Source organism: Meleagris gallopavo, chromosome 1 (assembly GCF_000146605.3).
Source record: "Meleagris gallopavo isolate NT-WF06-2002-E0010 breed Aviagen turkey brand Nicholas breeding stock chromosome 1, Turkey_5.1, whole genome shotgun sequence".
Lineage (NCBI taxonomy): Eukaryota > Metazoa > Chordata > Aves > Galliformes > Phasianidae > Meleagris > Meleagris gallopavo.
This window is the reverse complement of record NC_015011.2, coordinates 66,473,273-66,497,932: the sequence shown is the minus strand read 5'-3', so window position 1 is coordinate 66,497,932 and position 24,660 is coordinate 66,473,273. Positions and strand designations below refer to the sequence as shown.

General features: G+C 42.0%; 1 protein-coding gene and 1 long non-coding RNA gene across 3 annotated transcripts in view; one reads left to right on the top strand and one right to left on the bottom strand.

Annotated features, from left to right (window-relative positions):
• The window catches only part of RASSF8 (Ras association domain family member 8), a 46,572-nt gene extending 34,827 nt beyond the window's left edge, over nt 1-11,745 (top strand). For both annotated transcript variants that reach the window (XM_019616769.1, XM_003202541.3), the window contains 3 exons: nt 6,673-7,562; nt 10,668-10,812; nt 11,546-11,745. In XM_019616769.1, coding sequence (XP_019472314.1) covers nt 6,673-7,562; nt 10,668-10,812; nt 11,546-11,667 — 1,157 coding nt within the window. In that variant the 3' untranslated portion in view covers nt 11,668-11,745. The remainder of the gene's footprint in view (nt 1-6,672; nt 7,563-10,667; nt 10,813-11,545) is intronic.
• An 11,787-nt stretch (nt 11,746-23,532) lies between these two features.
• Nucleotides 23,533-24,660, bottom strand: part of LOC109368371 — a 1,981-nt gene continuing 853 nt past the window's right edge. The window contains exons 2-3 of the long non-coding RNA XR_004161019.1: nt 24,076-24,624; nt 23,533-23,635 (exon numbers count right to left, since the gene is read on the bottom strand). This is a non-coding gene — a long non-coding RNA (uncharacterized LOC109368371). The remainder of the gene's footprint in view (nt 23,636-24,075; nt 24,625-24,660) is intronic.

The window sequence follows — 24,660 nt, the reverse complement described above, 5'->3', positions numbered from 1 at the left end:
TTTGTGGAGGGTGACAAAGACAGGGTGTTTCAGCTGAACAAATGCAGCAAGTCATGCTGAGTTGTGCCCCCTTGTACGAGATTCTGTCCCATAGCCAAAGTGTAGCCTAATCCTTTGGCAGCAAATAGGAGTTCTGTCACTTAACTTGCCTATGTAATGCTCCTTGACCTATTCCTTACAAATTGGTATCTATCACCATTACTTTTTCAGTGGCAATGCTATATGTCTATTCTTTGAGGTTGATGGATATAATTCATGTTGCTGCTTCTTGCATTATGATCTCCTTCCCTGTTTGCCCTTTTCTTTATCACTGAAGAACAGCAAATGATTCTACTCCAAATTTCTGTACAAATTAGTTTTTCAATTTCCATTTTGCTTGAAGCTAAAGGTTAAATCTCATCTTAATTAAAAAATAAAAATCAGAGAGAGTTGACTCTTTTTATCTCAGCAAAGCTGATTTAAAAAAAAAAAAGCACGTGTATATATTTTGTATATATTTTAATGAGGGAGAGAGTAACAGCAATCAGATATAATTTTTGATAGTGCAGTGGATTGTGTCTCAAATGTAGGTACTAGAAATGCCTCAGCTGAAGGGAGAAGCTCCAGAATTTTGTTCAGTTAAGACATAGGACTGTATAAAGTTTCAAGTTTCCAGAGATTGAAATCACCTCCCACTGCTATCTCAAAGAGCACTTGATATTACCCTTTATGACTTTTATCCAGGACCGCCATATTTTTTAAAGTCAAATTGCTTTCAAATTATGAAGTGAGATGAAAATTTGACCTTATAAAACAAGAGAAAATGTTGTTTCCCCATGAGAAACAAAGCCCTCTCCAAAATATAGAAGTATATATACCACAGCGCACAAAATGGAGAGTCACGAGTTTTGTTTAAAAAGTAATTTTGCCAGGAGAAATGAGCTAGGTATTTTCTTGTCGTATCCATCACCAACTACTGTAAAAGTGTGCATTTGATAGCAAACTCTGCCTGTTTTTCCTGTGCATTCTGTGAAGTTGTGAGCTAGCTGTGTTGGCTGGTGATGTAAACATAGTTTAACAGCAGCGGCTTTTGCTAGTTGCTTTCCATTCAGATCTTAGTAGTAAAAAATCTCCCAAAGGAGCGAGAATAGTGCAGTCACAAATACACTTGCTCTTTTTCTTCAGGAGTAGTGGTCTTCCAGTTCCAGTCCTGTGATGCTTTTTTACTGTGTTTCTTACGATTTCCTTCTCCTTGGGAGACTGGAGTATGTTTTCTGTAGCCCAAATGACGTTTGGTCCCTAGAAAGAATGGAGGAGTGAAGCTTGAATTTCTAACTGAAGTTCAGTTTTGTTTTCTGTCCTTATAATTTTCTGTGGAAAATAATTTTTTAAAAATAGTAGGGTTGCTTTATGTAGCTCTGTGGGTTTTGGTTTTCAGACTATCACACGATATCAGGAGAATAAGAGCAGTGCTTCAGTGAACAAGAAATACAGCTGTCTCTCCTCAAAACTAAACAAATGCAGCTGTCAACTTTTGGGGTTTTGGTGCAGTTGAGTATTTTCTCTCAAAGATGAATGGCGTGAGTTTTTGAAAATAGAGTGAAGATTAGTTCATGCTGTTTGAAGTGTGTGTTATGGCATTGTAGGGCTCAGCCAGAGTTGTGTCTGGAAAAGTCGCTGCAGTGCTGTCTGTTTTCACATTCATCCCTTCTTCCAAATAATTTCTGCTACGGCAGGTGCCAGTGCTGGCTGTCAGACACTTGGAGGGAAAGGAATCTAAGGTTGAACTGAATTGCAGCAGTGAGTCTGAGGAGGATTTGAAAAAGTGTACTATATTTATTGTGTACAAATTAAAGTTTTCAAACATCAGACTAATCATGAGAATAAACCTGGGTTATTTTTGACCCCAGCATTTAATTCTCCACTGTTTCAAGTAGCAACAGGGGGGTAATAGGAAGCACAAAATAGCTGCACGCAGCAGAGATCTCATGGTTCACTCATAGGAACCTTAGGGTTTTCTAGTTAAAATAGCAGTACCCAAAGGCAGGGTGGCTCGGTGGGATGTTTTTCTACCCTCTCTGCTGATGGAGTCTGTCTGTGGCAGTGACACGGCTGGCTGAGACCTGGACTATTTTATCTGACTTGCTGTGTCTTGCTGCTGGGCTGCCTCCCCAGTTCGGTGCATTGCTTTACCTATTTAGGCAATGAGTCTAACGTGGGGGTATTACTGCAGAGTGCTTGGATGAAAGGCAGCTGAAAGGATGCATTGCAAGCGCTTTGTTTTTTCAGATTGCAATCAAAGCTGGTATATCTCTTTGAAGAGGAAGGTTAATAGTAAAAAAAAACCACGTGGCTTCAGGCCTGATAAGGACATGTAAACACACTGCCAGCACAGCTGGCCTGAGTGAACCAAACAGACTGCCCTTGCAGTCATTAGATTTGAGCCTATCTCTTCCTGCGGGTATGTTTTTTCTGGCACTGCACTACTGCTTTGGTTTTCATTGGCTTCTAAGGTATGGATACCTATAAATGCAAAATATGGTAAGAGTTAAGAAATGTGAGTAACACAAACTCTGTAGGCTCTGTTTTAATCATACTTGGGTATTTATGAGTTCTGAAGTAGCAAGAATAATTTAAAAAAAATTGCTATGGATGTTGTGTCATGTAATAAATGAAATGTCAATTTCATATTTCAGATATACTGAGATGAAATCATATTGGTTTTACTAAAATTGACAACAATTACTTTTCCATCAGTGCTGCTAAAGATTCAGGAGCTTTTGCCCCTTTGGTAAGGCAGAGCATTTCCTCCTAAGTATTTCACATGTTAAGAGCACCTACAAGATTTTACCTATGAACAATTATTCTTTCTTCACATTACCTTGTTTAGGAAGACAACATCCTGCCGGGGGCAGGGGCTGCTTGTGGGTGGGAGTCCCAGGAAGCTGGCAGCCAGGAGTGTGTCTGGCAGAGCTCCTCCTGGCATCACAGTGCCTGGTTGGGAGCAGCTGCAGAGCCTTTCCAGCCCATGCCCTAGAAAGGACGGCTTCCCCCATCTATTTAGCTGCTCATCTTACCACCTTTCTTGCCACCAACAAAGAGATTCACCTGGCTTAGTGCTCTAAGTCTTGACCATGAAACCCAAAATGAAAAATGAAAAGAATTTTGGAAGCTTGGAATATACTCCTATGGCCCAACTGAAAAACTGTCTCACAGCTGTGTTTGTGCATAGTGTACAGTGCTACCTGCATGCTGGACGTGAGCCAGCAGTGTGCCCAGGTGGCCAAGAAGGCCAATGGCATCCTGGCCTGTATCAGAACTAGTGCAGCCAGCAGGAGTGGGGAGGTGATCATCCCCCTGTTCTCAGCACTGGTGAGGTCGCACCTCGAGTACTGTGTTCAGTATTGAGCCCCTCACTGCAAGAAAGACACTGAGGCCCTGGATTGTGTCCAGAGAAAGGCAACAAAACTGATGAAGGATCTGGAGGGAACTGGTGAAGGTTGTGGAGAGGAGAAGGCTCAGCAAAGATCTCTACAGCTCCCTGAAAGGAGGTTGTGGCAAGGTTGGGGTTGGTCTCTTCTCCTTAGTAATAGGATGAGAGGTAATGGCATTAAGTTTTGCCAGCAGACTCTAGGTTGAACATTAGGAATAATTTCTTGTCCGAAAGAGCGTTGAGGCATTAGGGCAGACTGCCCATGGATGTGGTGAAGTCACCATCTCTGGGGGCGTTCAAGAAATGTGTAGATGTGGCACTGTGGGACATGGCTTAGTGAGCGTAGTGGTTATGGATTGATGGTTGGACTTCATGATCTTAGTGGTATTTTCCAACCCTAACGATTCTTGATTGTATTAAACAGTATAGTGCCTGTCTCTGAAATGCTTTGCGTGCAGAGCATCATGCACTATGGGACAAAGAAAATGGATGAATCATTTCCGTCTTGAAAAGCAGTATTGATGGCTACTCAAGTTAGAATCTTGCCAGAAGTGGTGCATGAGAAATGTTGCTACTGCTATTTCCCTTTTAATTTCATTTTGATGTTTGGCAGCAGAAAGATCACTCGTGTACTCTTTGAGCTGCAAAATACCAATGTCTATAGAGATGCCTTAAGTGAATAATAGTTATGTGTCCTACTGTCTTTATGGAGTGTAATTAAAATGTCTACCCCTTGAGAGTCTAAAGAAAAAAAAATTGCTCAATTACATTTTTCCTGTATTTCAGTACTTTAATCACAGTTCATTTTAATGGAATCTGTGTTTAAATTACCAAATTAGCTGAACCCCAAAGTAAGACTATTTCTGTTGAGCACATGATAAGCATTCTGATCCTCAGTGTTTCACTGCAAAGGAGCAGCAGCTGATCCAGGATCCTGGCTGCTGGGGGCTCTTGGATGTCTCACTGGTCAAGTGACGCCCAGTAGAGTTGGGAAGAGCTGCATTCAAACCATTGTGCACAGGGTCACTGCAGGCTGTCAGAGTTCTGGAGTCCACACTTCCTCTTTTGATCTCTTTCTCCCTTTTGAAATAAAAGATTGTTTTGAAGACATTTCTGTATTAACCTGTGGTAAGAGTGTGTGATTGAGTCACTTTAGGTGTAAACCTAACCTGCTAACTGTGATACTAACCCTGCGTGCAGACGCAGGGTGCTGAATGTATGTATAGACATATGAAAGTTATAGCTTGCAAGCCACAGTTTGGCACAGCAGATATGAATTCTTGATGATTTTTTTGAGATGTTATGCTATATTGTTCATGTCAGGCTCAGCAGAACAGCTCAGGACATTCATGAGAAGGAGCTGGCCAATTGAAAGGGCTAACAAATGGAGGAATACAGCACTGATCTGACTGAATTGTTTTCCACTAACAAGGCACATATTGCTTTGGCTGCTCCTTGAATTGACTGTTTCACTGCTTATCTAGCTGTACCTGAAGATATTTCACGAACTGCATGAAATAAAATGCATTAAATATAGAGCTTGGAAAAACACCATATGGTTTAATGGATCTCACAGATTTCTCATACAAAACAAATTCATTCTTTAAATAACATCTGTGTGAGTGAAGGACTGAGTTCTGCAAGGTGCTAGATTAATACAAGTTAGTTCAGAAGGCTTTTGGACAACAAATGACAAGCAGTAGCACATGGGCATTGAGCTGTTCTTTGCCAGCCATCAGAGCAGCCTGCTCTCTCCTTGTTAATGGTAGCACATCACAAACAGCAGTCGGGTGCCGTGTGATGTCTCTGTTCTTGAAAGTTCTGTCATTAGTTTTGAATCGGCTCGCTCACCCTTTAATTTGTGAATGAATCCCATCTAATGCAAGCTAACATCACAGTTGTGGGTGTGCAGGTTTGTTGAGCTGTGTCATAAATATCCTGGATGCAGTAATCTTACGTAATGATCTTAGCCGAGGACAGCTTTGTTTTAGACTGGTGCTGCACTCCAGGTGTGGCTGCTGAACTGTGTAAATATTAATTCTACAAAATACTTTCCTTTATGTGGCTCTTGAGCACCAAGTTGATTATTTAGGACCGCATGTTGATTTGGAACCTTAATCTAAATTGGAAAGTTCTTGGCAAGCGCTTCACTTAATTCCTTATTTCATTTTAGGTTGAGATTGTTAGCTTTATTCCCCTCCCCCTTTTCTTTTTTTCCTCCTGTTCTGTTTCTTTTAAGTAATGCATTTAATAGCACAGTGAATAGAGCTTGCATGCTGATCACTCGATGAGTGGTACTCCTGTTTACAATTTTAAGACTTCTTTGAACCTGGCTGCTTCTGACACAGCAGCGTTAGTAGCATTACCATCATTACAAGATGAAAGCTGGAAGCTTTTAAGCTTAACAAAATAGAGTGGTAAAATACAACCTTTGTCCTGGGTTCCATAGCGCGCTTTTACTTCGTTTTTCTTCTCCTGGATTTTATTGTTAGCATGCTGAGGTGAGCAGCACTGGCTTTATCCTTCTTCTAACAACACCGATGCCTACTGCAGACTGTAAATCATCATGGATCAATGAACAGTGCTGTGGGTCGGCAAAAACCTCTGAGTTTGTATCCTGGCATAACGAACTTGTTTTTGAAGTACTCGATTACAGTCAACTTGTCAGTCTATTCCTGAGTGTTGGTCAAGTGCTTTACTATGCTGAAAAACTTTTATTTTCCCCAGTACTTATCTGGGATTGTGTATTTATAAGGCACTGTGGGGTTGGATGCAGTTCCTACGCTGCTTGCTGTGTTTTGCTGACTTCTATCAGTTACATCTTCGTGCACTCTTGAAGCCCTCACTGGGTGGGCTTGGCCACTATGGTCTCCTGCACGCCCAGCAGCCCATCTCCCCCACCTCACAGCTGCACAAATGACTGTCATGTTAAGGTCTTATTTGCTGGTGTAAATTACCCCTTAAATAACGATCTGTCATGGAAGCGGACGTATGTATAGCATTAAAGTCGATAACGATGTTTTTAAGGTTAATGGAACTGCTGAGAAATCTATTGGGATAACACACGCTTTCAAATCAGTTGACTTTTTTTGCATCTTTGTGCGACTGGTGCGGTGGCTGCAGGTGAATTCCCTCTGACAGGAACCCGTTCCCGCACCAAGCGCCGTGCCGCCGGCCTAGGCTCCCCGCGGCGGGGCCGGGCTCGGCCTTATCCGGCAGCGCCCCCTGGCGCTCTGTGACGGCTGTGCTTTGTCCCGCAGGGCGCACCGGGCGCTACACGCTGATCGAGAAGTGGCGGGACACCGAGCGGCACCTGGCGCCGCACGAGAACCCCATCGTGTCGCTCAACAAGTGGGGGCAGTACGCCAGCGACGTGCAGCTCATCCTGCGCCGCACCGGGCCCTCCCTCAGCGAGCGGCCCACCTCGGACAGCGTGGCTCGCATCCCCGAGAGGACGTTGTACCGGCAGAGCCTGCCGCCCCTGGCCAAGCTGCGGCCCCAGACTGACAAGGCCATGAAGAGGAGGGAGCCCAAGAGGAAGTCCCTGACCTTCACTGGCGGGGCGAAAGGGCTGATGGATATCTTTGGGAAGAGTAAGGAGTCCGAGTTCAAGCAGAAGGTGCTCAACAACTGCAAAACGACAGCGGACGAGCTGAAGAAACTGATTCACCTCCAGACGGAGAAGCTGCAGTGCATTGAGAAGCAGCTGGAGTCCAACGAGGCTGAGATCCGGTACTGGGAGCAGAAGTACAATGCCAGCCTGGAGGAGGAGATCCTCAAGCTGGAGCAGAAGATCAAGAGAAATGAAGTGGAGATCGAAGAGGAGGAGTTCTGGGAGAACGAGCTGCAGATTGAGCAGGAGAATGAGAAGCAGCTGAAGGAGCAGCTGCAGGAGATGAGACAGCGCATCCTGGAGTGCGAGGGCAAGCTGAAGGACTACATGTCCCAGATCCACAACATGGAGAGCGGCCTTGAGGCAGAGAAGTTGCACCGGGAGGTGCAGGAATCCCAAGTCAACGAGGAAGAGGTCAAAGAAAAGATCGAGAAGGTGAAAGGTGAAATCGATATTCAGGGCCAGCAGAGTCTGAGGTTGGAAAACGGCATCAAAGCTGTAGAAAGATCTCTGGGCCAAGCTACCAAGCGGTTACAGGTAAGAGCAACCTTTTTGCCATTGTTAAAGAACAGTCAAAGATGTAATTGTAATGAATTTTTGATGTGACCGAAAAAGCATAAGAAACTTGCAGTGCTGAACTTGAATAAAAGGAAGAAAATGTTCCTCCCGCTTTCACATTGCTCTTCAGACTTCTCTTGAAGAGCAGATAATTAGAATTGCACCTATCGCATGCAACCCCTCCTTATTCATGCGCAGGCTCTGTTTCTTTCCCATCAGTTACAGCTTTAGTTTGCCACCACTCGCTGGCTGCCTGCTGATTTCTGAGATATCATTCAGAGCATATCTTTGCCATGCAGCAGAGCGTGACAGAGGAACACTAGTGCTAATATCAGTTGGGCTCGCTGAAGGCAGCGTGGCCACATCCGTAGCAGTACATGTGGCCCTTTGCCCTGCACTGCCATGGGTCTGGGCTTTTAATGCTCAAAAATATCTTCTGCACAAACAATAGCACATGCAGGGCTAGGAGAGAAAAGTTGTACTGCAGATGCTAAACAGGACCATAATGCTCTCAGCCAAATTCTCTTCCAAACATTTGTCTTCAACACCTGTTGGTCTGGAGTTAGATATGTTAAGGATTTAGGTCCTGGGTCTTGGCAGCTGAGTATCTCGTACAGTTACATTGCAGGGGAATTGGCACCATCATGCCTTTTCTGAGACTAAAGTTTTGATTCTTGCTGGTCTTTCTGCCTCCGAAGATAATGAATTAAAAAGAACAGTCTAAAAGCAGCAGCTGAGTAAATGGATGCAGAGTTAAGATAGCTGCTGTGTTTCAGGGTCATTGTTTTAAAGAACAGCATCTCTCTTCTCCTGTCTGACTTGCTGGTAGTCAGGATTTCATTTTCTCTCCACCTCAAGCAGCTGCCACACATGACACAAGAGAATCCAGTCTCTGCTTCCTTGCAAAAGTTAATGATGTCACTTGCAACTGAATAGAGCATGAAAGAATAAATATAAATGGAGATCCAGCTGCTAGCAGAGAGGTGAAGGAGAAATTGTGACTTTGGGGATCAGGTTTACTCCTGGACTTTCGCTGTACCGTGCAGGGTAGGACTAGGCACTGCCCATCTGTTAGATGTCCTCACTAACTCCTACTGAGGCTGTGATTAAGTTCAAACTCTTGCTTCATTTTTTTCATAGATGAGGGTTTTACCTTCTCAGGCAAGTTTCTGCAAGTTCAGGTCTTTCAAACTTGTTCTAAAGTTGAAGGTGCAGTGGTCTGGAAGATCAGCTTAAAAAAATAGCTCCCAAAATGATGTAATAGAGTTGAGAACAGAGGAATAGTTTCTCATATGCTGTAAGTTAAATATTAACACTGATAGAGCTGGTTGATTTGAAACTAGAAAAGTTGAGATGGGTTTTTAGATTGTTCAGTATGGAAGGAAAGAAGATGTTGGTTCACTAAATTGAAAGTGGTAAGAAAACAGGCGTGGGACTTCTGAGTGGGCTTTTCAGAAATCTTTAGTGATTTGTGCCATCTTTTCTGTATCATTCAGTTTCTGTAGCCACTGCAGTAGACATCATTTTCTAAAATTGGAGGCTATATTTATTTAAAGATCAGATGCAGAACTCTGCTCTACTTGTTTCTAGATATTGAATGCAAAACCAAGCAATCAAACAGCAAAATGACAAACAAACAGAAAAACCCACCACCCTTCTTCAAGTAGAGGGTCTCACTAAGGTTTCACAAGTCAACATTAAAATCAAGATCTTATCCCAGTCAGATTTGGAGTGATAATTAACATTTTTGACCTAATTTTCTCAAAGAGTTGATAAATGTAAAGAACAGATTATTTATGAAGATCTGCTACCTTGCAAATCGCAGTGATTTTATTTTATTTTATTTTTAAGAACAGAATTAACTTTGGTTGCAGCTGTGTTACAATCTCATGAAACATGGCAGTGCAGAATTAATTAAAGGCAGTTGTGAAGTGTAACGGGCCTAAAAGAAATTGGAGAATTTTTTTTTCTGTGGAATTGTCTTAACACGTAGAGATGGCCTAATCCCATTTGTCAGCCCTCCAAAAGTTCTTAGCAAATGAGTGGAAGAAAGTTTGGCACAGAGAGCGAGCTAAGGCCTGCCACACAGCCTGCATTGGCTGAACAGGTTAAACAAAAACGCATTGGTGACAAAGCCATTGGCACTTAAGGTCCTAATTTAAACATTGGATCACTTTTGTCAGTTTTCTTATTACCTGCTGAATTCAGTCTCAACTGTGACTGTCATACGAGTTTGAAGTGAATAAGGGCTGTGCTATCTGGGACTGTTCATACAAAAGATCCATAGAACTTTTCTTTCCCTGCTCTTGTGAGTTCACACCTATCTCTGTTTGTGCAAGATAATTAAGGAGAGGAAGGTTGACTCACCCTCCGCGTCTCACCAAAACGAGAACGTAGGGGCACTTACGAAATGGAACTGCCCATGGACACGATGCCTGGGTAGCTCACCCCTTGCTTGTGGGGCCAAATAGGCAAAGCCCCTCCTGTCTGTTGAGGAGTACCACTTATAGACAGCCAATAAGGTGGAGAAAAATGATATTCTAAGGCTGTCATTCTGTCATATATTGGAGCTGTAGGTACTGCATGTCATGTCAGTGTCACAGAGAGGGGAGAAGGAGCCTAAATGGTCATCTTTTGTGTTTGTGAAGGCTTGGTGAATTAGCCTGCATTAGACCTCAGCATACAAAACACTTGCAGAATGGGAGAATTCTGTCCATAAGAATTTAGACTCTAGGTAGAAAATGCAAAGAAAAGGAAGAGAAAGAAAATACTCTTTCAGGAACAGAACTAAATGAGCTGTCCAAGTCATGCTGGACACTTCTGGCAGAGGTAGGAGAACTGCTAATTCAAAAATCAATGGAAGTAGACCACCAGTAATTCCTAGTAAGTAATACTGAGTGATGACTTGCCTTCTAAATTACAAGAGTAAAATACCTTTCAACTCTTTCATTTGCATTTGATTTAAAAAATAGGACATTTCCTCATTGAAAGGAGGAGCAACATTTTGCCCAGTTGCACATAAAAGTCGTTAAGTGCTGCTTTATGATTGCTTCTGCTGAGCAGATGTTTTCTTTTTCCTTGCAGGACAGGGAACAAGAACTAGAGCAACTGACAAAGGAGCTGCGACAGGTCAATCTCCAACAGTTTATCCAGCAAACAGGAACGAAGGTCACAGTGCTGCCAGCAGACCCTGTTGAGGTGGAGGCCCCACCTGTGGAGCTCGAGAGAGGTGCAGCACCCAGAATGGTTTGGGTGGGAGGGAGAAGGGAATAGCAGTGTATGTACCTGCTGCATTAACACCAGCGTTTGCACGTCAAGTGAACACTGTGCTAGCAAAGAAGCTAGCAAAATACTGAGAATATGGTGTCAAATATTTCTCTTAATCCCAACGGGTTAGCAAGCTATAAATAAAACAGTGTATTAGTAGCTTCTCTCTCCCTTTGACACAAGCAGAAACTTCATTGATGTGCTTCAGCCCCTGCTGTGTTACATTTTATTCCATGATCTGCTTGCAGGGACCCCTTTGTTGCAGGATTTTCTTCAGCCATAAACTTTCAAACCAAAAGGCATAGGATAGGAAGGTGGGGAGAGAAGGCAGGGTAACCAGGCCTTAAACATCAGTATTTGAAGAGTATGAAGTTTGTCGTTTAAGTGGGCAGAAAGCTTTGAGTTATATATAGGTGCAGGATCTTTCTGCACACTACTGCATGAACGCATTGCATGTATCTGTGTGTTCCTTGTGGGAGAGTAATTAAACTGAGTAGCTCTCTGTTTTGAAATGAGTAGGGAGCGTGCACCTCAGCTCTCATCGCTTCCAGTTCAAGCACTTGAATTATTTGTTGTATGTAGTGCTATTTTTTATTCTAAGCTGCACTAACTTTGCCAGAAAGCAGGAAGAAGGGAGGTGTTCTGTGACGTTACTTTTGATGATGACTTTTCTAACCACCTTCTTTCTTGTGCAGAGCCGACATTTCAGTCGGGGTCATTGAAGCGCCCTGGGTCATCGAGGCAGCTCCCCAGTAACCTTCGGATCCTGCAGAATCCCCTGTCGTCTGGTTTTAACCCGGAGGGCATTTATGTATGACACTATATACCTCTAGGAGAGGACCTAGCAAGGTACCCTGGACAAGATACACTTTTCTTTTGTTCTGCCAATGATCAATGGAAGTAAGTTTTTGGTTTTTAGTTTTTGTTTTTTTTTGTTAAACCACCCTATTTTTTGTCTTCTTCCTCCAACACACTACTTGGAGCCATACCTTGTGCACTGAAGAGACAGAGGAACTGTCTCGATTCATAAGTGGCAATGGTGAAGTTGCTGTCACACACCTAGAGCGCAAAACCAAATGGAGGTTTTTGCCACTTCAGAAGCGTTTGGGAAAGTATTATTCCATGTATAGGCATAAATAAAAGACTGAGGGTGAAGGAAACCATGTATGCAACTGATTTGAGGTTTAATTTATTCCTTTTAATCAATGGACGTGTGAATGTTGACCTTTTATATTTTTTATTTTTTAACTTGTGAATAATCCTGTATGGTTGTACATCAGTCTGACAAGGTGACTTTAATTTGCATGTACAGACATCCAGCATTTGATCAAGTGCAACAACTTGCAATGCGGAGAGTTGTGTGCTGAACCTCTAAAATGGTTTCTCACCACTGACTTTGTCATTTCTGTTGTGGGTCATATGTCATGTTCCATCCGTTGCTACCTATTAAGATTTGAAAAGCGAGTTTGTGGGATTTACTTGCTGTTGAATCTGCCTTGAGAAAAGCACCTAGTGTTCAAAAGACTGAAGGAATTAAAACCTTAGCTTGGTAAGAATATTTCCAGCATACAATTGAGGATGCACTAGTTAGATGATATTTTATTATATAGAATGTATATTTGAAATATTTTGCCACATTGTATATGCCTTTTGAGAAAAGAACAATGTAAGAAGTTGTCTTCATATATCTTACCAAAAGAGAGTAAGAGGCTTTCACTGTGTGTGATTTTGTACTTTATTTCTGCCAATAGCCATTACAGTGTTCTTGTTTTGCAGTAAATCATGCTGTTGGAGGAGAAAAAAACAAAACAACACAAATGAACATCCTCTCCCAGCCTTCCAGAGTTCACCCAGGTTTTGTGGAGGGAAGAAACCTGGCAGAGTCCTGCGAGGTCGATAGCAGAGCTTCTGCTGACTTGAGTGGAGCTAGGCCAATTTCATTCCAGGTCCCCAGTGTAAAATGATAGACTTTAGCCCCTTAGTAAACTGCTGCTCAGTCATTAACAGAACATGAAGTATACAATCAGAAAATCAAAAGATCTAGTAGATTTTTTTTTTTAATTAAAAAAACCAAACCAACAAAGAGATGACATTTTATCTTCATGTTACTTTAATGCAATCAAAGTGAGCTCTAGACAAAATGGCTTTTGTGCAGAAAGATACTACCAAGTAGCATGTTGGGTGTGGGTCTTGAAATTGGATTGACAGCGTGCACGAGTTTGCAGAGTAAGTTATTGGGATCAGTGAGACGGCTGATATACGTTAGGAGGCTACAGTGTCATGGATGAAATGGAGAATGGATGGACCTTACCTAGTTGCATTTGGATGTCCTGTTCTAACAGCAGCTCAAACTGTCATCCACACATTTGGGATGATGGTCACCATGACGTGAGAGGGTGTCACAGTGCTGTCACAGTAGTATTTAATAGTTAGGTCCCCAGAGCACAAAAACGAAGAGGAACCCCTGAGTTCAGTCAGTGGCAAAATGACAAAACTCCCAATACCTTTGGTAGGGTCAGGAGTTTACCACTGGTAGGAAACTCCAAGCTTTTTAGCCATAGAAAATTTTTAACTCCTAGTATCCTCTTGTGTTGATTTACTGATGTGCAGATAATGTTAATTTCAATTTTCTTTTTTTTTCTTCTTCTTTTTTTTTTTTAAGAAAAGGAGCTTCTTAGTCATACTGACAAACAGTGGCTTTATCAGATATAGTAGAAGATGAAGGACTCTTGAGTGTTCAATGCATTTTTTATTTTCCACTTATTAATGGCATCATATATTTTAAAAATGCTGCTGTACTTAGACTAACAGCAACAGATAAGGCTGTGAATATATAAAGGACCTTTCCAAATGGACTCTGAATTTTTACTGTTTAAATTATCAGGTCTTCTTTTTTCCTTGTGAGTAAACTGGAAAATGAAATGTTCCTATTCAAGGAACCTTCACAGTGCTCACAATTTTACTGTTAGTTTATCACAATTCTGTGCTCATGTTTACTGTGCCCATAACTTTGTATTAAAAAGAGAATGTGTATATAGATATATATATATATATTAAAAAAATGTAAAATATACATAGTTTCAGGACAATATCTGTCCAAGGTACTTGAGCATATATGCCTTACATTCTGGGTTCAATTTACAGAAAAAAAAAAGGCCCTCTCCAGTGAATATCTTGCATCTTCAGCACCTCCTCTTGACACTAGAGAACCGAGGCACTCAGCACCTTGCAAACTCTGGCCCAAATTATGCTGCACGGGGATGGGGGGAAACGCAAGGAAAAGCCTGTTGCAGTCTTAGCCTTGTACTGAGATAAGGTAGATGAGCATACATACCCACTTAATGTTTTTGTCAGACTTTAAGTGACTGGTCCATCTCCCACAGATACAAGTTTGAGTTGAATTAAGCTCTTAGAGCATAAAAAAAACACAGTTGCCCTCTTTCTCTGTGAGGTTATTCCTGAGGTTAGAGGAAGGAGGAAAAGGATTGAAAGAAAGGGGAAGAGCAGCGTTGGAGGGCTTGGGTTATGGTTTCCTAGTAGAACCAAGGAAGGATTTTCCCATTTAAGTTAAAAAATAAAAAAATGGCACCTGCTGACTGCAGCAGCTGTTTGACTGAAGTGCCAGCCTGGAGCTGACTCAAAAATAGCCACTGCATCACCAAGGGGACCCTCCTTATCAGGGCTTTAGCGTATGTCAGGGTGGTCTAGAAAACGTTTACATCTTCGGCCACTGCTGTGGCAAAGGAGAGGGTTTTGTGTCTGAACCTGCCATTTGTGAGACGGCGACAAACCTGCAGCTCCCTCCCTCCGTACTCCTGTTGCTCATTGAATTTCAGCCAGGTTAAAGTTTTGTAGCATTTTCACCCTCTCTGTAAATAAACCAAGAAGAAGTGGCATGCCATCACATTAAGTGTGAATTGAACAATGTATTACAGTTATAAAATTTCCTCACGTTACGGCGCTAAGAGTTTTGCTTGTGATCAATTACAGAACCTCACTCTTTTTTTAGAAATGTAAAGAAATTCATTTTCAGAAGTGTTTCAAACCTCTTCATGGGGCATTAGCAGAAAAGAAGCTACATGTACTAATCAAGTGCCAGATTATGTACTGGCCAGCATAATTATTTTTGTTTGCATTAAATAGTTAAATACGCAAGCACTGTTTTCCAGTGCACGGGGAATTTATATGGAGAACTCCTGAAGTTTATTTACTTATACTAATGGAAATTAACTGTTACCTCTCCAATCCATGAGGATACAGTTTATTTTTGGTGGTGATGCTATGTTGTTGGGGGAACGGGGAGTGACTGACTGACAAGCCAAGGTAAACGTTCTGAATGCCCAAGCAACGGAGAAATGCAAATCCCACTTTGAAAAGTGAGCTAGGAACCTGCCTCCCATTATCCTTTGGTGGGACTTAGGTTCCCAAGTGCCTGAATTGCTTCTGAAAATGCTATGTTAGCTTTGTGATTACTTGTTTTTATTAACTCTAGCAAGCTGGAAGGAAGTTCTTTAGCAAGAGAACTACCACTAGCATTAGCAATATGCAAACATGCTTTCATTGTGAGGTAAGAGGGAAAAGATCTTTTAGTGAAGTAAGTCTCTTCTTGGGGCAATAATTGCCTTCTTTTTAGCTTGAAGAGTATATTTTAGTGAACTGGGATCATATGAGTATGAACAAAAAACAGATCTTGTAATTTTTAGCGAGTTATCTTGAAGCATATAAATTCCTGATGTGCATTAACTTGAGTGAATTGGGCCTTAATGATCCATGTAAATACCAAAACTGTATTCAGATATTTTCTCCAGAAAAGAGTCTTTAATGGTCTGTACTGTATCAAAATTGATAAGTGTCAAAGTGTTACTTTATATTACACTTTTTTTTTCTTTTTTAATAGAACATTGGAACATGCATGTTTATTTGCTACAGTATTTTAATGTTTTGGATGAAGGCCATCAGTTGTATGGAGATGACAAAACAATCACTCTATTTATTCAATATTGCTGCTTAAAGTTTTCAAAATAAAGCTTTCAATGCCAATATAGTGACTGATTGAAAGCTCTTCTAGCTTTCTTCAGCTGTTTTGGTTTTTTGTTTTGTTTTGTTTTTTGTTTTTTTTCCTGTTTATAGAAAACTAAAGAAATGAAACTTGGTATATAATCTGTTCTACCAGCAAGGAATTATTGCAATAATATTGTGGGATGGCTGGGAGTATGTGTGCAGTATATACATAAATGCATGCATGCAGTGAATGCTTTGAGTAAATGGACCGCTGGAGAATGTTCAAATCCTTTGCAGTGTTGCAAGCAACTTCCAGGTGCGACCAAATACTGTTTTAACTCTTCACACCAATGTGCAATGCTTAGGAAAGACAGAACGAGTAGAGGTCTTAAAGGATAAATTCAGAGTCTTTTGAACCAAATAGGGTTTAACCACAGGTGTGTTTCTGAATTGGGCCTAAAAGCATGTTCTGATAGAAAAAGCTTTTCTGTTACGGCAAGAATGCTTCATTTCAAGCATATTTGGTACCTCTGAAAATGGAAGCAGTTCCAAGATGGATCAAGTATGTCCACTATATTTAGTAAAAAGGGTATCAAAATACAGACATGCATGCTTGTGAATACAGCCACCTGGTGAAACTACTCATTGGGGGCTCAGACTGGAAGATCTGAGTTGCTGAAGCTTTGACACTGAGAAGCAATGCCAACTAACTGTGAAAACACAAATGAGCATTTTCTTACTGCTCTGCTTCAATGCAAGATAAAAATCTGTACTATATGTAACTATATTTTGTCATTTAAAAAGCTTCTATTTTTGATTATTCTCATGAATGGTTGACAAAAGATATTGAATATGCTCCCATACAATAAATTCCCCTCTGAAACTTTGGGTCTTTACAGTTCATGGTTTGCTGGAATTGCACTGTACCTCTTGCATACATCTCATCTACAGCTGAACTCTGTCCATTAAAGAACAAGATGATGTTCTGTGTGTCTGAAGATCAAATGCTTTCAGAAACAGCCTTCTGTTGAGCATGATAGTGGCTGCTCCCAAGTGATAATTTACCTGAGGCAGGGGACACGTGCCTGGTCACTGTGGGGCCTCTACCAGAAAGCGTACATGTACAAATACAGCCAAGAAACTGAAGAGGTGATGGAGCTTGTTTTTACCTGAAGAACTGCCAGTGAGATTCATCCCCAAATAACAGAAAGGATCAGCAACTCAGAGGAAGTATAACTTTTAAAGCAGAGAGGCAGGAGTTGTTAGGTGATGATCAGAGAGGGGAATTGAATATGCAGAATCTTCAAAGAAGGACACACAAGGTGCATATGCCTCAGCAAGAGGAAATCAAGCTTTGAACAGAGAGCTGAAGGCCTGATTCAGGTTTAATTCCTGTGCTGAAGACAGCAGGGCATGTGAACATCACTTGAGTTCATTGTTATTGACCAGGGGAACTGCCACAGCCAGGGAACAGTGATTTAAGCTATCCAAATACAGTCCTTAGTCTATTGTCCCAACAAATCTCTTTTCCTAAACCAACTGAAGCTCAACCTCATTAGATGTGAAGATAAATGAGCTAACTGTAGTAGTGCTGTTGACAGACAGATGAGGTCACGAGCTTCACTGAAGCCCTAGCTAGCCGCATTCATACTAGCAGGACCGTGGAAGTTTGTAAAGGACCTCTGCTCCTGAAAGATGCTATTTTCTGCTTCTGTGCGAGTCACCTAGCTGATTTTTGTAGTAACTAAGGCTTCCTGGTGTGCTCCAGTAGAGCCAGTGGCACAGCTAATGATTCTGATCTTTTGCTTCGCCTTCAAAGAACAAAGTGGTGCTACAGCACTAACTAGCTCAGGGTAGCTGGACCACTAATGAGTTGCAAAACTAAAGCAGATCAATGGTCCGTTTTGTTTAGGAGCTATTGAGTTCTTCTGCCTGTCACACCCTTGTCAGCTAGGCGATATTTCTTTGTAGTCCCAATTTTTAATGATTGTTTCAACTAAGTTCTCTAGTATCTGAAGTAGGACACACTAAGTGACTGTCTTTCTTGAAAGTGATATATTTGCTAGCTTTGGTAATGTAGCTAGTGTCAATGAGCGAACACTGTCTAGGTCAGCCACAGTTTCATCATTAATTTTCTCCAGAAATATTGGATGGAGACAATCTCAGCTGGTCTGGTTTGTTCTATTTTTCCAGATGGGTATGCTGTGTACTTTGTCCCCTTCTTTGCAGTGAGTTTCCTGTTCTTGTGCTGTCATGTCACCAACCTATGGCTTTAAGGTACTAAGCATAAGCTACTGTTTAGTGGGCAACTTCATAGAATCATAGAATGGCCTGGGTTGAAAAGGACCACAATGATCATCCAGTTTCAACCCCCCTGCTATATGCAGGGTCACCAACCAGCAGACCAGACTGCCCAGAGCCACATCCAGCCTGGCCTTGAATGCCTCCAGGGATGGGGCATCCACACTCTTCTTGGGCAACCTGTTCCCCTGCGTCACCAAATCTGTGTGAAAAACTTCCTCCGAATATCTAACCTAAACCTCCCTGTCTCAGTTTAAAGCCATTCCCCCTTGTCCTATCACTATCCACCCTCATAAACAGCCGTTCCCCCTCCTGTTTGTATGCGCCCTTCAAGAAGGCCACAGTGAGATCTCCCCGGAGCCTTCTCTTCTCCAAGCTAACCACACCCAATTCCCTCAACCTTTCTTCACAGGAGAGGTGTTCCAGCCCTCTAATCATCTTAGTGGCCTTCCTCTGGACTCGTTCCAAGAGCTCTGTGTCTTGTACTGGGGGCTCTGGGCCTGGACGCAGTAGTCCAGATATTGCAGGGAGCCTGTTTGTCATGTGCTAATGCAAGAAGAAACTTGATGCAAAGAGGTGATAAACTTACCTGAGCACCCTTCCCAATTGACTTATTGGCTCAGCCATTGATAGTGTCCCCATGCCAATTCTGGTGTGTCTGTGTGCCCCTGAGCACACAGGACTTCCTTGCTGTCCCATAGACAGCCCTGCTGTTTCCCTCCTTCGCTCTGCAGTGACTCCTGGTAGAATAACCATCCTTTTTTGATTGTTTTATTTTCTAGAGATGCTTTTCAAATCTGAATCCCTGACGATGGAAGGGCTGCAGGAGTCTCTACAGGCTCTCATGGAGTGAGGGAGTATCATTAGAGTAATCCTTTTTATTCAGTCATCCAGGAGCTTAACGTGGTGTAACAGCTACACAGCTGGGGGATTCTCAACTGAAAGAGCTGCCAGCTGGATGTCAGTCTCTGGTATTTGCTTTGGTCCACATGAGTTAATTATGTATTACTTTGATTTCAGTTTCCACTCCTCTGAGTCACAGGTGTATTGAGGAAAAGGAGGGTTACAAAAAAAAACCACAAGTGAAGTCCAGTCAACAGGACAGATTCCTGTGCAGTAACACATTAGTGAATGTCATTTGGCCTGCAACAGATATAGGCTATCTCCAACATCTCTCTCATAATTTAATTACTTCATTAACTACGTACACATTGGCTTGTTCCCCAGTAGCATGCTTTCATTTATACTGTTCCTCCAAAATGCGGAGTTGATGCTATTGTTTCAGCTATGTTTTCCCTTTCTGTGCATATTTTTGGAACATACTATTTGTGTTTGTTGTTTCAGCTATGTACTTTGCCTTGCTCTACCTCCTTGCAGCAGGAAAAAAAGGCAGTAAATAATTGGGAGATCTCCTCAGAAAATGTAATATAAAAGAACTGATACTTAATCTTGAACCAAGGTGGAAGGAATAAAAGTTTTCATAGAATCGTAGAATCCTTAGAGTTGAGTAGAGACCTCTGAAGGCCATCTACTCCAACTTCCCTGCTATGAACAGGGACACCACAGCTAGATCAGGTTGCCCTGGGCCTTATCCAGCCTTCCCTTGAAAGTCTCCAGGGACGGGGCATCAACAGCAGAAATTTCTATTATTTCTTTTTAATGAACACAAGTTTGAAAAAGATCTTCAGAGGAGCTCATGCTGGGCTTATGAGAGGTCCACTTAAAAACCAACGCAAATAACAACAACAACAACAAAAAACAAAACACACACACACACACACAAAAAACACAAAAAAATCCAATGAATTGGATGAGTGCCAATATGTATCTGCCTAGCTATTTTTAAAGAGAAGATTGCTGGTATAATAATAATTTTTAAAAAGAGAGGGGTGGAGGGAGTAGAGAGGAGGGATGGAAGATGTGCACTAACAAAAATGTCTGTAACTTGATTATTTGCCCTTCAGCGTCTTTGATGACCTGTGTGATGGAGGGTGAAGGGAACCATCCAGCTTTAGAGGCAGTGATGGAGTATCACGGGGTACCATCAGCAGCTGTTATTAAAATAAAATGCAGGCCAGCCTTTAAATGGGAAATAACTGGAATTTCTTAATAACATATAGTTAGTTATATGTGTCACAGCCTGCAATAATATATCCCTTGTACTAGATTCACCGAACTGCTTTTGATCAAGTGCTATGTGTGAGAAAAGATTATTTGACTTTCACAGTCAGAATTAACCTGAAAACTTTGATCAGTGAGGTAGAACTGCCTTTCTGGGAAGCTGATGAAAAACCCAAGAGCACCAGCCACCTTTTAACTACACCTCTACTGCTGTAACGTTGCCTTAACTGTTACTTTGACCTAAAAAATCTGTATCGTGGTTACCACGACTATGACCTGGATTCTCCACAGTATGTAGCTTGTCTCATGAACAAAATGAGTGTGGATGAGACAGAGACACAGCTAAGTGAGAAAGGTAAGGCTATTTGTCCATTAGCTGAGTGTTTGTGTGTAAGGTTTCACTAGATGCCGGGCACTGGGTAATCTTGCCCCTTTGACTCAATCAAATCACTGCAATTACAACGAGGTCTACACGAGAGGGCAGCAGTACATGCCAACATGCCTGGAGCAGCAGACACACAGCTAGTTGGAAAGCAGACTGTCTACGCACACAGCACACGAGAGAGAATCATGTAAATCTCATCTTTATATGTGTTATTTCATAAAGGATGCAGTGATGCTTACAAAGAGCTGTGTCCTTGTAGCAGCGAGCGTGGTTGAGGCACAACTGATGCAGTTCCCACAGTCTGTAAGGAACGCTCAGGCCTGGTAACTTTCTAAAATCTCTACTGCTGTGAGTTGAAACATTCCACTGTGCCTGGTGTATTTCCCTGGGACTGAGAAGTTCTTGTTTTATTTTACAGCTCTGCCACAGATTTCCTGTGTGTGATCCTGGGCGAGCTAATATAATTCCTCTGGATTGGAGTCCCCCAGCTGTAAGCTTGAGATAATGCTGTTTCATCCCCTTTGACTTTGTCTATATATACTGCAAGCCCTGTGGGGAACCGTGCCTCATTTCCTATTTGTTTGGCAAATAGTACTTAGCCCACTGTGGTCCTGATCTTGGCTGTGCCATCTAGATACTATTGCAATGAAGTATATCTTTTCACAGTACAAAGAGGATGACAAGAAGTCACTCTACCTTTAGTGTAAGTGAGAGCAGCATGCAGACCTGCTAGAGGAATATGGAGGTTTCTGAAGGTGAATTCTTATTTAGCTTTAAACTGCTTTTTCTCTAAAGGGGTAAAAAGGAAAGGTAAGTAAAGGAATAAAAACCCTCTTATTTCAACTTTAGTTCAACCACTTCTTTCAAAGTGATGCTATTATAAGAGGCAGCCTAAGTCCTTTCCCAAGTGCTATGTGGAGCGTGTTGTAGCTGATCAGTACAAACAATTGACTGAGCAGGCTGAATGTGCTCAGTGGTCCTAAGCGTTCTAATAATTCCACAGGTCTGCTGATGTCCTAACAACATGTGAGCGCCTAGTAATCTGCTGTGAAATGTTGCCATTTCATGGTTGTCTGTAGAAACCCTTTGGTATTATAGAGGCTGAAAAGAGAAAGTACACAGGAATTAAACTACAGAAGAAAGCTGCCTTTCTGTAGCTGTTTTCTGACTGGAGACTTGTACAGAGGGAGCACCCCTCAGTTAGGCTGAGCACAAAGACTTTAACGCTGCTGTTCAGTTCTGAGATCAAATATCATTTTAAGGCATTGCCATTTACATAATAATTAGTGCAACCACAGGCATTTGACAAAGCAGTGAGTAATCAGCTGATGGCATCTTATCTCAAGTCCTGCTCAATGAAGTTCTTACTGCTACCTTTGCCCATAGTTACCTGGGGAACTGTTCAGTTGAAAGCACCTGCTTCTGGGTGCTTCTGGCAGCTGCTTTGGTAAGAAAAATGGACTTAGCCCATCCCAGGCATGCAATAAGACAGGACAACCACTTACTTTGGGTATTGTGAACAAATGCAAAATCAGGCCCAATAGCCTGAGAAATGTGAGTACCTGGTGAAACTGCTTGTTTGACATTGTTGGAGCACAACACACACATATCTGCATTTAGTCAGGGCTGTCAGTACTACTATTGCTTTTGTTAAACTGGAAAACAAAGGCCCAGGGAGGAGGTGAAGCACCTCCACAGAATGCTCATCATCTCTACGTACCTACTTCTGAATCTGAATCCTTTACTAAAATGTCCACTCTGATCTCACAGAAAATGCAGTTGTCCAACAACAGTTCACTCAGGCTGGAGGGCCACCTGGCTTAGCATCTGGTCTCTAGCTCTTGAGCAAGAGGTAAATGAGCAGAGGCAGCTCAATAGTAAGCAGTACTGTGGTCTGGAGTTACAAAAATATCCTACACAGAGGAAGCTGCTCCTAACCCTTCAATGAGAGGATTAATCTTGTCCTGGTAGCAAAAGATTTATCTGCTTTTCAAATTAACCAATGGAAGCACTTCAAAAGAAGTGACTTTTAATATCTCTGTTTGCAAGCATTGGGCCAGTTCAATCAATAAAGCCACAATGATTTTACCTATGAGATCTAATTAGTTTGTTTTAAACTTGAAGCTTTATCCTGCAAAATGAACATTTTCATCCACATTGATTTTAGCACACTAGTTTCAGAAATGCAGGAGGAGTTTGGTTCCTTGCAGGATTAAGCCAATTTAAGTTCATTGGCAGGGAGTGCAAAGTGGGAAAGCTGGAATTAACAACAATAGCAAGCTATTAGATGATGAACTGTCAGGCTTGTTTTCTTGTAGTGCAAATTATCAAAACTCCAGTTACCTTCACCAGTTTCTCAGCTTCAAGAAGTAAAAATACTCTTAGAGCCTGGCCTAAGAATAAGTCTCATTCTGGCTATAGAAACACATACGTTCTCTGATGCACACAGAGATGCATGGCATTTCATGGCATCTGTGTCTGATTTAAGCCAGAAGGTGAAAATGTAACTGAAGGATATCAACAAAAGGAACTCAATCTGAACTATGCAATTTTGGAATGGCTGCATCTGCAGATAAAATTTCAGTCTATTACACTTTCTTCTTAAGGTAACTGTACTTAGCTAACTGATACTTATGCCAGCAAATACAAGTTGCCTATTTTGCTAGGAAAGCAACAAAACAAAAAAAAGTGAACTTTGATTATAGCCAGATTTAGTACCAGTGGCAGAAGCGGTAACCAAACATGGCATGTTCTGATTTGAAGACATGTCAGAATCTACAGTGGTTTGAAACCATGCATCAAAAAAGTGGGCAACTCACAGTGATGCTTCTGCTGTAATTCATTATTGCATGGCTGAATTGCAGTTTCACCTACCTCCGTCTAGCTCAGCCAGAAGCTCATCTCACAGTGCAGAAGTGCCTTCAAGAAAACATTCTCTCGATGGCACTGTCATGTTGTGTGGACTCACAGGCAACATCTGTTAAAATGGAAGAGTTCCCCTCTTTACAGGCTTGTACAGCTGCAAATGATGTGACTGTAGCCAGTAGGGAAAAAGCTAGGGTACCCTAAACTACAAGCATGCTGTTTCTGACCAGGCAGCTTTTTTTCCTGGAAAAGATAGATGATCTGAGAAACAAAAATAAGGGTCACGCAGTACCTTGTCACTGAATTTGACAGACAACTCAATTGCCCTCTGCCCCTTTGAATGTATGGCCCTACTAAACCCAAGGAAACCCATGATATTACAGCATACTTTTAAAACAGTTATAGCAGACAGCACTCAGTGATTGCAGGAAACAGCTGGACTCTTGGAAATGCCTTCTAGGCCTGGCAAGACACCGATGGCAGCACACATCCCAGAGATGGCTCCTGGGGCATGGCGTACTCTCAAAGGTCATTTGAAATAACTGTACTTACCCTGTAATTTACAGCACAGGAACTTGCCCCCGTGACCAGCTGTTAGGCATTTTGTATAGCTGCTTCATGTTTTGCAGGCAGATGGATAGATCTTCACTTACTCACTTCTCTGTTCTATAGAACAAGCTGCAGTCCCAGGTTTACACAGGTGTTCCTCTTTATGGATGGACTAAGAGTGGCCCCCACCAACACTGCCTCATGACAGCATCCTTTTAAACCTCGGTAACTCCTTCTCTCTCCGGTGCAAGGAGATTCTGAAGGCTGCTTTAACTCTGGCTCCTGCACACACAGATTCCCACACTCTTCATTTACCTTGGTGGCACTTCTAAGGAGCAGTTCTTGCCTATTCTACATGTATTTTTCTACCTTTTTAATAGCCTCATAGTAACAGGGCTTTTCCTGCTCATCCTGTTGGCACGTAACCCCTACGGATGCCTCAGTCATGGACTTCACTCTGGAAACTGAATTCCTGAGCACAGTACATTGAGCTGTCAGACCCAGCAAGCTGAGTGCGCATCAAAACCAGAGCACCTGTAAGATGCTGTCGTACTGGAAAAAAATAAAAAAAATAATAAAAAATAATAA